Here is a 17,957-nt window from a genome sequence, read left to right as displayed (position 1 = left end):
CTGAATTTGTGGAGTTTTTTTGCTTTGCCATCTTCTTTTGAACTTTGTTTTATTGAGGTATAATTGTCATGGTAACCCACTCCAGTATTCTTGCCTGGAGAATTCCATGGACAGAGAAGCCTGGCAAGCTAAGGTTCATAGGCTAGCAAAGAATCAGACGCAAATTGAAGTGACTTAGCACGCATGCGATTGACATAATATGTTTCAGGTGTACAACATAACAATCCCATATCAGAATATACTGCAAAATGGCCACCACAATGTCTAGTTAATCATCACTTTACATAGCTATAATTTTTTTTCTTGTGAGGAGGCTTTTTAAGATCGACTTTCTTAGCAGCTTTTTAAAAAAAATATTTATTTGTTTATTGGCTGCGCTGGGTCTTTCAGCGCACGGGCTTCTCATCGCAGTGGCTTCTCTTGTCATAAGGCACAGGCTCGAGGGCTGGGGCTTCAGTAGCTGAGGCACAAGGGCTTAGCTGCCTGCAGTGTGTGGAATCTTCCCGGACCAGGGACTGAACTCGTGTCCCCTGCATTGTGAATGCGCATTCTCAACCACTAGAAAACCAGGTAAGTCCAAGCAGCTTTCAAGTCTGTAATAGAATACTATTAACTGAAGTCACATGCTGTGTGTTACATCCTTACAGATTTTATAACTGGAAGTTTGCGCCTTTTGACCACCTCACCCGTCTCCCCATTCCCCACCTCTGAAAACCAACCATCTGCTGTGTTTTGTTTTGATTCTATGTATAAGTGAGATCATACAGTATTTGTCTTCCTGTCTGACATTTCAGTAAGCATGATGTCTGTAAGATCCATCCATGTAGTCTCTATTGCCAGAATTTCCTTCTTTTTAATGATTGCGAAGTATAGCATTCTTGATATACACATAAATATGTATCATTTTGTTGTTCAGATGCTACATCATGTCCAACTCTCTGTGACCCACAAACTATAGCTTGCCAGGCTCCTCTGTCCTCCACCATCTCCTTCAGTTTGCTTAAATTCATGTCCATTGAGTCGATGATGCTATCTGACCATCTCATCCTCTGCTACCCCTTTCCCTTTTGCCTGCAATCTTTATTAGCATCAGAGTCTTTTCCAATGAGTTGGCTCTTCACATTAAGTGGCCAAAGCATTGGAGCTTCAGCTTCAGCATCAGTCTTTCCAGTGAATATTCAGGGTTGATTTCCTTTAGGGTTGAATGGTTTGATCTCCTTGCTGTCCAAGGGACTCTCAAGAGCCTTCTCCAGCACCACAATTCAAAAGCCTCAATTCTTCAGCAGTCAGCCTTCTTTATGGTCCAACTCTCACATCCATACATGACTACTGGAAAAACCACTGCTTTGACTATATGGACCTTTGTTGGCAAAGTGATGTCTCTGCTTTTTAATATGCTAGGTCTGTCATAGCTTTCCTTCCAAGGAGCAAGCGTCTTTTAATTTCAAGGCTGCAGTCACTGACCAGTGATTTTGGAGCCCAAGAAAATAAAATCTGTCAGTTTCCACTTTTTCCCTTTCTGTTTGCCGTGAAATGATGAGACCAGATGTCATGATCTTAAGTTTTTTAATGTTGAGTCTCAAGTCAGTTTTTTTACTCTCCTCTTTCATCCTCATCAAGAGGCTCTTTAATTCCTCTTCACTTTCTGCCATTAGAGTGATATCATCTGCATATGTGACATTGTTGATATTTCTCCCAGCAATCCTGATTCTAGCTTAATATATATCATATGTATACACACACACCCCATATCTTCTTTATCCATTCACTTGTCATTGGACACTTAGGTTGTCTCCAGGTCTTCTTGGCTATTATAAAGAGTGCTGCAGTGGACACAGGAGTACAGACAGCTCTTCAAGACAGTGTTTTCATTTCCTTCAGATATATAACCAAAAGTGGATTGCTGGATCATATAGTAGCTCTATTTTTAGCTTTTTTGAGGCGACTTTCATTTTGCCCTTGGCTCTGGAGGTGGGGGGGGGGGGGAGTCTTCCGGGGTCAGCAGGGTTGGGGTGGACAGATTTTGCCAAATCAGGGCTTTTCTTTCTGCAGCCGCTGCCTCCGTGCAATCCTGTTTTCTACTGTCAGACTTTTCTCAATTAAAATGTGTGCAGTCGCCTGGAATCGACTCTGTCCCTCTGCTCGGAGAAGGGGTTCGTCCACCACCCGGAGGGCGTGGTCACTGCTGATGGCTACGACTGGTGGGGGATGAAAGGTCCCCGTTTCGAGCTTATCTAGGGCAGGTAGGAGAAAGGTGAGACGAGGTCAATACAGGGATTCTAGGGGGAGCGCTGACTGCTCTTGCTACGTGTGGAGCTCACTGGGAAGCAGGGCAGACGAATGGAGCTTGTGGAAGGTTTATTTGGGGAGCACTCAGGGGTGACCCTGGGGGAGGGGAGGAGTCAGAACCCGGTCTCCAAGGCAGAGAGGATGCCCTTCCCCCATGGAGGCTCGGTGGCTGGGACCCCTCTCAGTATTGCCCTGAGATGGGGTGATGGGCGGGCGGCTTGATGCCCCCACGTGAGTGTGGGTGGCCCTGGGAAGGGAGGGTGACCCTAGATGCGGGGGGCTATTCAGGGGAGGCAGATCCCAAGCCACCAGGAGCAGAGGTCTGCTTCCAGCAGCATTTCCGGAAGCTGTCAGTGTGCCCATCAACCCTGAACGGGATCAGGGTGGACGTCCGCTGAGGTATTTCTGGATGGGCTTTTCCTGAATGACTTACCTTTCTGTGGTGAGACAGTTGTGTGTGCACGTGTGTGAGAATATCTGTGAGAAGGTGTGTGAGTGCATGTGTGTGAGCACATGTGTATGCAATCCTGCGTCCAATGAGGATGCACAAGAATGTGAGGTTGTTGTGTATACCCGTGCTGAGCACATGTGTATATAATTATGTGTCTGTATAGAAATTTGTGCGTGAGTGCATCTGTGTGACTATAATTGTGTATCTATAAGAGGGTGTATGTGACTTGAGTGTGTGACCCAATTGTGGGTCTGTAGGAGGGTGTGTTTGAGGGGGTGAATGGGTATGATTGTGGGAGAATGTGTGCATGTGTGTGAGCACAGATGAGTATACATGTGAGTGTGTACATGTGAAGGTGCGTGTGTGTGTGTGTGTGTGCACGAAACTCTATCTGTCCAGGACTAGCAAGGTGGCTGCACAGTCATTAGGGACCCAGGCTCCTTCCCTCTTATTGCGTTGCCTCCTCACTGTTCAGCTCCCTTCCTATCCAAGGTGATTGCTTCAGATCTCAGCCTCCCACTAGGGAAAGGGGGTCCCAATCTCCTTTCCGTTAGGGGCATGACTCTACAGTGACCCCCGCATTACCTGTATCCACATTCCACAGGTCAGGATGTAGCCAGATGGCCACATGTTGCAACAAGGGGACCTGGGAGATGATTTTTGGCTGAGGGGCTGGAAGAAGTGAGCCAGAATGGCTCCTGGTGGACACTGGCTCTCCAGCTTCAGGTGACTCGGTACTCTGCAGGGTGACACTGCTCAGACATGGATGGGAACCACCCAGAAGGCTCCAGAGACAGTAGAACACTCCTGTTCTTGTCTCTTGACAGAGCAGGGTGATTGGGTGGTGGTTGTTCAGTCGCTTGTCACATCTAATTCTTTGTGACCCCAAGGACTACAGCATGCCAGGCTCCCCTTCACCATTTCCTGGAGTTTGCTCAAACTCATGTCCATTGAGTCAATGATGCCATCCAACCATCTCATCCTCTGTCGCCCTCTTCTCCTCCTGCCCTCAATCTTTCCCAGCGTCAGGGTCTTTTCAATGAGCTGGCTGTTCACGTCAGGTGGCCCAAGTACTAGAGCTTCAACTTTAGCGTAAGTCTTTCCTATGAATGTTGAGGGTTGGGCAATAAGTCTTTACTGACTGAACACACTTGCTGCGTGCCTGGCCAGGAGCTGTTTTAGGCAGTGGGATGCAACTGCGAGAGGAGGCGGAGGCAGACTGAGAATGCATGGAGCAGGGCACGTGATGAAAAGCAGTGAGTCAGGCTAACACCTGCCCAGCCTTTAGAACTCAGCTCCAGGGACCTCTCCCGACCTCCCTGCCTAGGCCAGTCTCACTAGCAAACCCTTGCCACTGACATACGTTGGGTCTCCCTGTCTGACTCCAGGTTTCCCATGGTCTCCCTGAACAGACCTCATCTGGTTCTGCACATCTTCACGTCCTCAGCATCTAGCACGATGCCTGACGTTAGTGCTGTGGCTCCATATGAATCTCACCAAAAGTTAAGGAGTGCAATGCATGAAGGGATGGATGGGTGGAAAGAGAATGGCTGCCCTCCTGCTCTGGAAGCAGGAGTGGAGGTGGGGTGGGATGGGAAGGCAGGGGCAGCCAGTGATGTCACAAGAGGTGACTGGGAGGAAGGTTCTGGAAGGCTGAATGGGATAGAAGGGCTGTTGGGAAGGAGAACCGCCCGCCTTCCTGCCTCTCATCACCACCACCACCGACGGCGACGAGGGCTGGGAAGGGGCAGCCCATGTTCAGGTTTCCAGGAGGAGCAACTTGTTTGTCACTTCTGTGCAAGAAGAAAACACTCCGAGTGCCCAGATGTCTCTGCAACCCATGCTTTGCTGTGATGGCCAGAACCATACCTGGTGAAAAGTGGAAGGTGCCAGTGCTGTGGGAGGTGGGGGTGCATCCGGGTCCTCTGGGATTTGCTGCCTGACAGTCATACTTGACTTTCAATATATCTGTGTGTGTGCTCAATCTCTCAGTCATGTCCTACTCTGCGGCCCCACGGACTGTAGCACTCCAGGCTCCTCTGCCCAGGCAGGAATACTGGACTGGGGTGCCGTTTCCTACTCCAGGGAACCTTCCTGACCCAGGGACTGAACTTGTATCTCCTACAACTCTTGCATGGGCAGGCGGATTCTCTACCACTAGCACCACCTGGGAAGCCCTCGATAAGCAGTATGTCAGTGTAACATTCAAGCATATTTCACTAGGAGTTGGATTTACCTCAAACATACATTTTGGCCTTGAGCTAGACTCTCAATGTCTTTTTCTACTGCATCTTCTAAGTGGTTGCTGCTGGTGTACAAGAATGCTATTGGTTTTTAAATATTGATTTTCTATAATCACCTTAAAGAACTGTTTTTTTTTTCCTTTTTCTTAGATGTTTTATTTATTTATTTATTATTTTTTAAAAACTGGCTGTGCCAAGCAGCATACAGGATCTTAATTCCCCAACCAGGGATTGAACCTGCACCCCCTGCATTGGAAGTGCAACAGAGTCTTAATTGCCAGGGGAGTCCCAGAACTTTTTATTTCTAATAGCTTTTCAGTTGATTGAATATCTATAGGGACAGTCAATCACATGCGATAGCAATGTTGCCTGTTTTCAATCTTAATTCCTCTCCCTTCCTTTTCTTGTCTTATTGCATTGACTAAGGACCTCCACATCAATGCTGACTTGTAGAAGTGACAGCTAATGTGTTCATCTTCTTTCTGACTTCATGGAAATTCTTCTGATGGTTCTGTTGTCATTGTTAAATATAATATTCATAGTTCTAGTAGACAGCCTTTATCAAGTTATGTGGACACTTCCATTTCTTATGGGCTAAGAGATTTTCATTTAAAAAGTGGATATTTCATCAAATTGTATCTTGAGATGATATAGTTTTCACTCTTGTCCCTTAAATTCAATAAGAATTCTTAATCCATTGCTATAATGAACCCTACATGGCTTTTTAAAATTGTGAAACACATTTTGCATATAAAATGATGCACAAAACATTTTAAGTACAGTTTAATAAATAGCTATACATGTCTGTGTACCTACTTCACTTTATGAAATAGAGAATTACTAGTAACTTAGAAGTCTTCTGTGTCCTACCTTTTTCTCCTGTTCCTCCCTCACCTGGATGAGGTAACACTGTTCTGAATTGCCCGCAGAGCTTCTCCTTCTCGTTTTACCAGCTAAACAAGGACTAACTAATGTTGCCTGCTTGTGAACTTTATACAAATAAAATCATACTGCCATCTGCTTCTTTACCAGCATCAAGGCTGGGAGATGCACCCGGGGTTTTGTGTCTGTTCCTACATTTTCATCACTGCATAGTATTTCATGATGGTTGCATCCATTCTGTCGCTAATGAATTTTTGGGCTGTTTCCACTTTGCAGTTCTTAGGAACACAGCCGCTATGATCATTCTTGCCCGTGTCTCCTGAGGCAGATATGCAAGAGTTTCACTTAGCTATATGTGTGTGTGCGCTCAGCTGCTTCAGTCATGTCCGACTCTGTGTGGCCCTGTAAACTGTAGCCTGCCAGGCTCCTCTGTCCATGGGATTCTCCAGGCAAGAATACTGGAGTGGGCTGCCATGCCCTCTTCCCTGACCTGGGGATCAAACCCTTGACTCCTGTGTCTCCTGCATTGCAGGCAGATTCTTACTCACTAAGCCATCTGGGAAGCCCTTGGGTATATATATCTGGGAGTAAAAATGCCAGATCAGGGATATGCATGTGTTCACTTTGAACCGTTAATGCCACAATGCTTTCCCAGCAGGCCATGCCATCTTTAGCTCCCCCAGCAAGGGAGGAGAGCTCCCATTCTTCTTCCTCTCCAGCATCTGATGCATTTTTGCACATCTACTGGAGGTAAAGTGATATCTCAGTGGGGTCTTAATGTGCATTTCCCTTATTACCAAGGAACCTGAGCATCCTGTCCTGGGTTTATAATCCATTCAGTTCTGTGAACTCTCTGTTCAAGGCTTGAACCCATTTCTGATGGGGTTGTTTTTTTTTTAGTATTTATTTACTTATTTAGCTGTGCCAGGTATTAGTTGCAACATGCAAGATCTTTAATGGCAACATGTAGGATCTTTTAGTTTCAGTATATGGAATCTTTAATTTGTGGCATGCAAAATCTAATTGTGGCATGCAAAATTTTCAGTTGCAGTGTTTGAACTCTTAGTTGCAGCATGTGGGATTTAGTTCCTTGAGCAGGGATAGAATCCAGGACCCCTGCATTGGGAACCTGCAGCTTTAACCACTGGACCACCAGGTAAGTCCCCCAAATTCTCCATTTTAAAGTGAATACTTCAGTGGCATGAAGTACATCCACAGTAATGTAATTCCAAAATATTTTCAACACCCCAAAAGGAAACCATATGTATGTTAAGCAGCCATTCCCCGCCCCCCTCCCTCAGCCTCAGGCAGCCACAAACCCACTCTGTCTGTGCAGATTTGCCTGTCTGGATGTTTCCTACAAATGGACTCACACACTCTGTGCCTTTTGATACCTGGCTTCTTTCTCTCAGCCTGATGCTTTTGAGGCGCATCCTGTTACTGTCTTCATTGATCTTTGTTCCCTAGCTGTCTCCACCAACTAGAATGTTGGTTTCAGGAGGGATTTCTGTCCATCTGGTTGCCCACTAGCTAGAGCCCTGCCTGGCTCACAGTAGTAGATGATCAGGAAACACCCGGGTAGGAGACAGGCTGACCCCCGGGGTGGAGACCCTCCCGCCCCCTTGCTGAGCACGCAGGATGGGTTCCTGGTGTTGGTGAAGCTAGACGAGACCAGTGCAGGCCCGCTGACGGCCACAGGCGCCTGGGGACTGTGTGACCCGAGACCTCTCTCTCATCTTCCTGTTTTTAGGGCATTGGTGGTCAACTCTGGGTTAGACTGCTGGCATTTTGCATCGTGTCTGCCCAGGAGGTAATGACCTCTTAGACTAGAGACGCAGAACTTTTTTTTCTTGAGTCACATACATGGATCCATCTGCCTGCCCAGTCACCTTCTGTATTTGTTGTCCAGAATCTTGCTTTTTTTATTTAATTTTATGTCTTGGAGAACGTTCCATTTCGGGAAGCGTGAATCAACATTTCTGGTGTTTTTTAATTGAGGTGAGAGTCGCATAACGTGAAATTAACCATTTTAAGATAAGCGGCTGGGTGGCATCTAGTACATTCACAACCTTGAGCAACCTTTGTTTCTGTTTAGTTCCAAAACATTTCCATCGCCCCACAAGGAAACTCTGTGCCCATAAAAAGTCACTCCTCATTCCCTCCCCAGCCCCTTGGCAACCACAAACCCACTCTGTCTCTATGAACGTTTATATAAATGGACTCACACATTGCGTGTCCTTCTGTGTGTGGCTTCTCTCACTGAGCATCATGTCCTCCAGGTCCATCCACATTGTAGCGAGTGTCAGTGCTTCTATCCTTTTCTTGGCCAAATAACACTCCACTCTAGGAAGAAAATGGAATTCATGAGCTCATTTAAGAAACAGTTTTCAAGATATTTATGTAACTGTCTGCAGTTAACAGAAACACTGTAGAATTGGGTGGCTTAATAGGAACTTCTTTTCCTTGTTGTGGCTGGGCTGGAAGTTCAAGATTGAGGTCTCAGCAGTGCTGGTGTCTGTTAAGGCCTCTCTTGCATATGGCCTCCTCCTCACTGTGTCCTCACATGGTGGAGGAAGAGAGCTGTTTTTCTCTTCTTAGGAGGACAGCAATCCTATTGGACTAGGGCCCTACTCTTGTGACCTCATTTAACCTTGGTTATGTTTCTCAAGGGGCTTCCCTGGTGGCTCAGTGGTAAAGAATCTGCCTGCCAAAGCAGGAGATGTGGGATTGATCCCTGGGTTAGGGAGATCCTTTGGAGGGGGGCGTGGCAACCCACTCCAGTATTCTTGCCTGGAGAATACCCATGGACAGAGGGGCCTGGTGGGCTAATGTCCATGGGGTCACAAGAGTCAGACATGACTCTGTGATGAGAAGGCACTCAACTTTCCTCATGGCTCCATCTCTAAATGCAATCACTTGGGGGTTAGGGCCTCAACATACAAATTTCAGGGAAGACAATTTAGTCCATGAGAATAATTGATTTTTACAAATATTTATCATTTATTTGGCTGCACTAGGTCTTAGTTGCCGCATGCAGGATTTTTAGTTGTGGCATGTGAACTCTTTAATTGTGGTGTGTGGAATCTAGTTCCCTGACTGGGGATGAAACTCAGGCCCCCTGCACTGGGAGTGCAGAGTCTTAGCCACTGGGCCACCAGGGATGTCTGGAGAATAACTATTAATTCTTGTTATGTAGATGTTTAGAAGCATGTTATTTGATTTAAGGATTAACATATTGAAAGTCAAGGATGGTTAAGGAGTGGTGCTCGCCCCACATCACACACAAAAGGATTCAAACAGTGGTGTCCAGTTCCTGAGCATGCAAGGACCCTGGAATCTGTACTGGCCTCTACCAATGGATTTATGATTGTGTGAACTTCAGTCTGATTACCAACAAAACATCCTCTAAAGGGGTTGCATCGATTTTTACCCCAGTATAGGAGAGCCTTTGTTATCCCAAAGTCTCCCTCACTAACATGAGTTCTTTTTCAGTCTTTTGGGTCTTACTTTATCTAGGTGAAAACTGCATCGTGTTTTCTACTGTATTTCTCTTTGGACTGAGATGGAGCATGTTTTTCTGTTTGTTTTTTTTTTTTTTAATTTATTTTTTTATTAGTTGGAGGCTAATTACTTCACAACATTTCAGTGGGTTTTGTCATACATTGATATGAATCAGCCATGGATTTACACGTATTCCCCATCCCGATCCCCCCTCCCACCTCCCTCTCCACCCGATTCCTCTGGGTCTTCTCAGTGCACCAGGCCCGAGCACTTGTCTCATGCATCCCACCTGGGCTGGTGATCTGTTTCACCATAGATAGTATACATGCTGTTCTTTTGAAACATCCCACCCTCACCTTCTCCCACAGAGTTCAAAAGTCTGTTCTGTATTTCTGTGTCTCTTTTTCTGTTTTGCATATAGGGTTATCGTTACCATCTTTCTAAATTCCATATATATGTGTTAGTATGCTGTAATGTTCTTTATCTTTCTGGCTTACTTCACTCTGTATAATGGGCTCCAGTTTCATCCATCTCATTAGGACGGATTCAAATGAATTCTTTATAATGGCTGAGTAATATTCCATGGTGTATATGTACCACAGCTTCCTTATCCATTCATCTGCTGATGGGCATCTAGGTTGCTTCCATGTCCTGGCTATTATAAACAGTGCTGCGATGAACATTGGGGTGCATGTGTTGTTGTTTTTTTTTAAGTTAATTTGGTTGTATCAGATCTTAGTTGCAGCATGCAGACTCTTAGTTGCAATATGTGCAGTCTAGTTCCCTGACCAGAGATCAAACCCAGGCCCCCTGCACTGGGGGTGTAGAGTCTTAGCCACAAGACCACCAGAGAATTCCCTGTTTTTCCTGTTTTTAAAAGTCAGTTAAAACTGTTTTCAGAGAACTGTCTATTCAAGATTTTGTCCCATTTTCTCATTGGGCTATTGGTCTTTTTCTTATTGATTCATTGGTATTCTTTACATATTAAGGAAATCAGGCTTTGGTTGATTACATGTGTTGCCCATTTTTTTTTTTTCAGTTTGTTGTTGATCTTTTGATTCTGTTCATGGTATTCTTTGCTGTTTGAAAAACTTAAAACTTTTTATGTGCCAAAATTTACTCTGTTTTATCCTTTAAGGCCTTTGAGTTTTTGTGTTGTACTATCTTTAAGGAAACGAACCAGAACAGAACTCTCTTGGGAGAGTTGCTTCTCTTCAGGAAACTCCAAAATGTTCTCTCACCCATAGGATCACATATAGATCTAGCTTCTACATTCTCATTGTTCAAGAGACTCTTCTGGAAACTCGAAGACTGCACATGCTCTGGATTTACAATTGCTGGATGATCTGGCATGCAGGCCTGGCTCCTCTCCTCCTAGGCCCAGGACAGGCATGACTAATCAATCCCAGGGTTCTAGGCGACATGACTAAGTCAACACTGGAGCTGGCTTCAGACCTGCAGCTCCTTTACCAGGCCTGCTAAGCTCCCGGGGCTTCCAGGGTGGCGCTAGTGGTAAAGAACCCTCCTGTCAATACAGCAGATGTAAGAGACACAGGTGTGATCGCTAGGTAGGGAAGATCCCCTGGAGGAGGGCATGGCAGCCCACTCCAGTATTCTTGCCTGGAGAATCCCATGGACAGAGCAGCCTGGCAGGCTACAGTCTATATGGTCCACAGAGTTGGACACGACAGGAGCAACTTAGTAGCACGTGCTAAGTTTCTTGCTCTGTGCCTTGCAGCATGGTGAAGAATGGTCTCTGTAAGGCCTGAAACCCAGATGAGTCAAGAAGAGAAGGCTGAGGACCTCAAAGTAGACATGAGCCAAGAACAAGGTACGTTGTGCAAGAGAGAGAAAGGTGGGCTGAATCACCACTGTTTATAAAGGAGGCCGGGCTGGAGAGTTGGGCACAACTCTGTGCCCCAGCTGCTGGCCTTGGCTGAGGTGCCTGAACCTGGGGGGCCAAGTCTCTACATGTGATGGGTAGCAGAGGGGGCCAACATAAAGGAGTGACAGCTGGGGCCTGTCATTCAGAGCAGAGCTCTGTGAGCCGAGTGACGGAGCAGAGCTCTGTGAGCGAGTCACCTGCTCTTTTGAAGTCTCTGTTGTAACCCTTGTACCAGGGAGAGGGGGGCATTAATAATAGAAGCTCCCTATGTCTTCTCTGGTGGCAGGAGACGCAAGAGACTCAGGTTCGATCCTTGAGTCAGGAGGATCCCCTGGAGGAGGGTGTGGCAACCCACTCTGGTATTCATGCCTGGAGAATTCGACGGACAGAGGAGCCTGACGGGCCATGGTCCATGGGATCACAAAGAGCTGGACATGACTAAGTGACTAAGCATGTTAGGATGGTGTGCCTGTGTGGGTAAAGCATATATACACACATATATAATATATTTAATATTATACACATTATACATTACATATTACATATAGTGCAGATGTGTGTGTGTGTGTGTGTGTGTGTGGCAGATGTAATAATATATATATAATAATATATATTGTTGTCAATAAGTTGTGTCTGAACCTTTTGTGCCCCCCTGCAAGGCTCCTCCACCCATGGGATTTCCCAGGCAAGAATACTGGAGTGGGTTGCCATTTCCTTCTCCAGGGGATCCTTGTAACCCATGGTTCAAACCTGAGTCTTCTGCATTGGCAGGCAGGTTCTTTACCCCTGAGCCACCAGGAAGTCCAATAATACATATAATAAGAATATAATTTTATATATATATATATATATATATAGTACATATATATACTTACTATATAAGAATATAATTATATATATAGTACAGACGTAGTTATATATATGTATATATAATATAAATGTAATTACACTTATGATACAGATGTAATAATATATGTAATGCAGATAGGTGTGTATACATATATTTCTAGTTAATGATTCAAATGCTAAAGGCTGATTCACATCAAACAATTCAAATGTTTCTAAAAGGAATAAAATAATGCCATTTACCACCTATGAATGGCCATAGATATTATCATGCTAACTCAGAAAGAGAATGACAAATACCATATGATATCACTTATATGTGGAATCTCAAATAAGACACAAATGAACTTATCTATGAAGCAAACAGACTCACAGACATAGAGAATAGACTTGTGGTTGCCAAGGGGGTGGGGAGGGATGAACTGGGAGTTGGGGATTAGCAGAGGCAAACTATTATACAGAGGATGGATAAACAAGGTCCTACTGTGTAGCACAGGGAACTCTATCCAATATTCCTCGACAAGCCCTAGTGGAAAAGAACATCTGTGTGCATAACTGAGTCACTTTTGCCACACAGCATAAATTATCACAACATTGTAAGTCAACTATACTTCAATAAAATTTTTTTTTTAATTTTTTTATTAGTTGGAGGCTAATTGCTTCACAACATTTCAGTGGGTTTTGTCATACATTGACATGAATCAGCCATAGATCCACACTTATTCCCCATCCCGATCCCCCCTCCCATCTCCCTCTCCACCCGATTCCTCTGGGTCTTCCCAGTGCACCAGGCCGGAGCACTTGTCTCATGCATCCCACCTGGGCTGGTGATCCGTTTCACCATAGATAGTATACATGCTGTTCTTTTGAAACATCCCACCCTCACCTTCTCCCACAGAGTTCAAAAGTCTGTTCTGTATTTTTGTGTCTCTTTTTCTGTTTTGCATATAGGGTTATCGTTATCATCTTTCTAAATTCCATATATATGTGTTAGTATGCTGTAATGTTCTTTATCTTTCTGGCTTACTTCACTCTGTATAAGGGGCTCCAGTTTCATCCATCTCATTAGGACTGGTTCAAATGAATTCTTTTTGACGGCTGAGTAAAATTCCATGGTGTATATGTACCACAGCTTCCTTATCCATTCATCTGCTGATGGGCATCTAGGTTGCTTCCATGTCCTGGCTATTATAAACAGTGCTGCGATGAACATTGGGGTGCACGTGTCTCTTTCAGATCTGGTTTCCTCAGTGTGTATGCCCAGAAGTGGTATTGCTGGGTCATATGGCAGTTCTATTTCCAGTTTTTTAAGGAATCTCCACACTGTTTTCCATAGTGGCTGTACTAGTTTGCATTCCCACCAACAGTGTAAGAGGGTTCCCTTTTCTCCACAGCCTCTCCAGCATTTATTGCTTGTAGACTTTTGGATAGCAGCCATCCTGACTGGTGTGTAATGGTACCTCATTGTGGTTTTGATTTGCATTTCTCTAATAATGAGTGATGTTGAGCACCTTTTCATGTGTTTGTTAGCCATCTGTATGTCTTCTTTGGAGAAATGTCTGTTTAGTTCTTTGGCCCATTTTTTGATTGGGTCATTTATTTTTCTGGAATTGAGCTGCAGGAGTTGCTTGTATATTTTTGAGATTAATCCTTTGTCTGTTTCTTCATTTGCTATTATTTTCTCCCAATCTGACGGCTGTCTTTTCACCTTACTTATAGTTTCTTTTGTAGTGCAAAAGCTTTTAAGTTTCATTAGATCCCATTTGTTTAGTTTTGCTTTTATTTCCAATATTCTGGGAGGTGGGTCATAGAGGATCTTGCTGTGATTTATGTCAGAGAGTGTTTTGCCTATGTTCTCCTCTAGGAGTTTTATAGTTTCTGGTCTTACATTTAGATCTTTAATCCATTTTGAGTTTATTTTTGTGTATGGTGTTAGAAAGTGTTCTAGTTTCATTCTTTTGCAAGTGGTTGACCAGTTTTCCCAGCACCACTTGTTAAAGAGGTTGTCTTTTTTCCATTGTATATCCTTGCCTCCTTTGTCAAAGATAAGGTGTCCATAGGTTCGTGGATTTATCTCTGGGCTTTCTATTCTGTTCCATTGGTCTATATTTCTGTCTTTGTGCCAGTACCACACTGTCTTGATGACTGTGGCTTTGTAGTAGAGTCTGAAGTCAGGCAGGTTGATTCCTCCAGTTCCATTCTTCTTTTTCAAGATTACTTTGGCTATTCGAGGTTTTTTGTATTTCCATACAAATTGTGAAATTCTTTGGTCTAGTTCTGTGAAAAATACCGTTGGTAGCTTGATAGGGATTGCATTGAATCTATAGATTGCTTTGGGTAGAATAGCCATTTTGACAATATTGATTCTTCCAATCCATGAACACGGTATGTTTCTCCATCTGTTTGTGTCCTCTTTGATTTCTTTCATCAGTGTTTTATAGTTTTCTATGTATAGGTCTTTTGTTTCTTTAGGTAGATATACTCCTAAGTATTTTATTCTTTTTGTTGCAATGGTGAATGGTATTGTTTCCTTAATTTCTCTTTCTGTTTTTTCATTGTTAGTATATAGGAATGCAAGGGATTTCTGTGTGTTAATTTTATATCCTGCAAATTTACTATATTCATTGATTAGTTCTAGTAATTTTCTGGTAGAGTCTTTAGGGTTTTCTATATAGAGGATCATGTCATCGGCAAACAGTGAGCGTTTCACTTCTTCTTTTCCTATCTGGATTCCTTATCTGCCCTCTTAGCGCAGTAGGCAGTGCGTCAGTCTCAATAAAATTTTTAAAAAATGATTCAAATGCTGAAGAGTGAAATGGACACAGCTTTCTTTGAAACGTGTCAAAAAGGAAGATGGTGTGATGGATGGATAAATAGAGGGATGGCTGGATGTGCTAACAGCTGTAGGATTTGGTGGTGAGTAAGAGGGCACTTGCTATACAAATCCAACTTTTTGTATGCTTGAAAATTTTCATGATAGACTGTTGGGGGAGGGTAAGGAAGAAATAAATAGGAACAGGGAAGCTAGAGTAGGCCACCACTGACCATGTGACTTCACTCGAAGCGGGGGATTCATTCAGTATCAAAAAAAGAGCCCCCTCCCGCCTCCTGAGTATGAAGTGAATATAAAACGTGTGCCATCCAAGTCTGGTGGTTATCTGCAGTTACTCCTAGGCTGTGGACCATTCACCGAGATGGAGAAGTCCTTATGAGGCTATCAAGACATGGGCCAGGCCATGAGAGCCCTATGACCATCCCTGAGTTTTTTCGGGAGTCAGTCAACCGATTTGGGACTTATCCTGCCCTAGCATCAAAGAAGGATGGAAAGTGGGACGTTCTGAACTACAACCAGTACTATGAGGCTTGTCGGAAGACTGCGAGAGCCATGCTCAAGGTAAATGCGTGGTTCACTCACTCCTTTATTTGTTCATCATGTATTAAATCATTCCTTCTGTGTGTAAATACATATGGGACAAAATGCACAAGGCACCCCAAGAAAGAAGGTTAACTGGTGAAAATTTTCTTTCATATCTTTTTCCCCTCTCTACGGAGTGATTTAGTTGGATGTATCTGGTTCAAGATCTCGCATGAGATTGTAGTCAAGCTATCAGCCCGGGCTACATCATTGGAAGGCTTGACTGAGGCAGGAGGGTCCACTTCTAAGCATGGCTAGCTCTTGGCAGGAAGCCTCAGTTCCTTCCTCTATGGAAGGTCCCTGGAGGAGTCAGATCCACAAAGACAGGAAGGATAATAGATGGTGGGGGGCCAGGGGCTGGGGAGTCAGTGTTTCATGGGGATAGAGTTTCAGTTTGGGAAGATGAGAAAGTTCTAGAGATGGATGGTGGGGACAGTTGCCTAACAGTGTGAATGTCCTTTTTTTGGTCACACTGTGAGGCTTGCGAGATCTTAGTTCCCACAGCAGGGATGAACTTGGGCCCTCAGCACTGAAAGCATGAAGTCCTAACCACTGGACCACTAGGGAATTCCCCTGGATTTTGGGGGGGGGGGTTAGGGTAAAGGAGCTTAATACCACTGAGCTGTGCACTTAAAGTTGGTTAGAATGATTAAAAACTAAAATCCATAAAAATTAGAATACAAAAGGGGGTATTAAGTAGAGCAAGGCAAACCAGCCTCCCAAGGGTCACAAAAAAAATCACACTGTGGATTTCCATCTCAACATGGGCTTTTCCCCAACGTGACTTCCATGGACTCTGGAGTCCACCTTCTCCCAGTGAGCAGGTCCCCTCTGGAAGCAAACCTCCTCTGTGTCTCTGTTTTCTGCTTGTTCGTCTGTTTTTGCCTTCCCAGCTGGGTTTGGAGCCTTTCCACTCAGTTGGCATCCTTGGATTTAACTCCATCGAGTGGATTCTTGCAGCTCTTGGTGCCACCTTCGCAGGGTAAGATCCTGGGCCCTGGACACTGTGAATGTTGGGGTGGGGTGGGGGGCTGCTGCTCCGGGGGCCTGGTGCCCGCACAGGTTTCCACTGAGATATGAGCAGAGAGCCCTAGGCAAGCCAGTGAGATAGACACACACTCCCCAGTCATCTGAAATACACCAAAGGACTTGTACAGCTCAGAAATAAAAACACAGAAAGATTTTAAAGGAGCAGGAAACTTGAAGGGAAACACCACTAAGGGAAGCAGCCAATAAGTGCTTGGAAAGCTCCTTGAGGTCATCTGGCAGCAGGGAGATACAAACCCACCACATAATGGTTGAAAGCAAGAAGAAAAGGTTGTGAGTGAAGGGAACAGGTGGCTGGGGGAGGGGTGGGGGTTCCAAACCCCACCTCTTATTTACTATGAGACCCTGAACAAGCGACTTCCCGCCCTTGAGCCTCAGCTTCCTCATCTGTAAAATGGGTACTGTGAGGGCTCCATGTCATAGCAACATCTCGAGTCCATCATCGCTGTCATTCCTGTCCTTTTCGTCATTGTCCAGTTGTGGAGGGAGGGAAGTTGGTGGCAGGACTTCAGACTCAGAACCTGCCAGCAGACCCTACCCCCAGACCCTTTCCTCCCCTTCCAGGAAGTTCTTGACTCAGGTATGTGGGCACACACATGCGTGTGTTTTCTTTTCCCAGGGGCTTCTGTGTTGGTATTTATGCCACCAACTCCGCGGATGCCTGTGAATACGTCATTACTCACGCCAAAGTGAACATCCTGCTGGTGGAAAATGGCGCACAGTTGCAGAAAATCCTTTCGGTAACAACTGCCGCCCCACCCCATCCCCCGCCCACCACCACTGTTGCCCGCCCATCACCAAGGAAGAATGGATGTGTGCAAAGTGGAGGAGTTTAACTTCCAAAGCATATTCTTTTCCTACTTGGCCTCCATTTCTTTGATGTGGACCATTTTTAAAGTCTTTATTGAATTTGTTACAATACTGCTTCTGTTTTATGTTTTCGTTCTTTTTGGCTGAGGGAGGTATGTGGAATCTTAGCTCCCCGACCAGGGATCAAACCTGCACCCCCTGCATTGGAAGGTGAAGTCTTAACCCCTGGATCATCAGGGAAGTCCCCTGGGCCTCCATTTTTAAAAATGCATTTGTGTGTTATTTCATATACAGCCCACTGTTTATCAGTTTTCTCTTAGAAACGTTATCTTGAGCCTTGTCATGCTTTCAATTGTCATCTCTTACACTCACCCTCTTTTCTGAAATGCTTTTGTGCTTCTCTGCTGTCTCCTCCCCACGTCTGGCTGCGTCACTGCTTCATGACTTTCTGGTGGATGTCTGGCTCTCCCCCCAGAGTGTCTATGTTTGCTTTGGGTCCTTCCTTTCAAGCTGTGTTGAGCTTGTTACATCTTACATTTTATATTAGAAGTTTGGGGGGCAATCTTCCTCTGCTTTGCTGTGACTTTT

At 44.8% G+C, this 17,957-nt stretch overlaps 1 protein-coding gene across 1 annotated transcript in view; it reads left to right on the top strand.

The window, feature by feature from the left end:
- The first annotated feature begins 11,168 nt into the window (after positions 1 to 11,168).
- ACSBG2 (acyl-CoA synthetase bubblegum family member 2) overlaps positions 11,169 to 17,957 on the top strand; it is a 47,507-nt gene continuing 40,718 nt past the window's right edge. The window contains exons 1-4 of the mRNA XM_043911807.1: positions 11,169 to 11,197; positions 15,262 to 15,491; positions 16,406 to 16,494; positions 17,179 to 17,299. Coding sequence (XP_043767742.1) covers positions 11,182 to 11,197; positions 15,262 to 15,491; positions 16,406 to 16,494; positions 17,179 to 17,299 — 456 coding nt within the window. The 5' untranslated portion in view covers positions 11,169 to 11,181. The remainder of the gene's footprint in view (positions 11,198 to 15,261; positions 15,492 to 16,405; positions 16,495 to 17,178; positions 17,300 to 17,957) is intronic.

This window comes from Cervus elaphus, chromosome 9 (genome assembly GCF_910594005.1).
Source record: "Cervus elaphus chromosome 9, mCerEla1.1, whole genome shotgun sequence".
Lineage (NCBI taxonomy): Eukaryota > Metazoa > Chordata > Mammalia > Artiodactyla > Cervidae > Cervus > Cervus elaphus.
The sequence above is the reverse complement of the archived record's forward strand: the minus strand, read 5'-3'. Positions and strand labels throughout refer to the sequence as shown.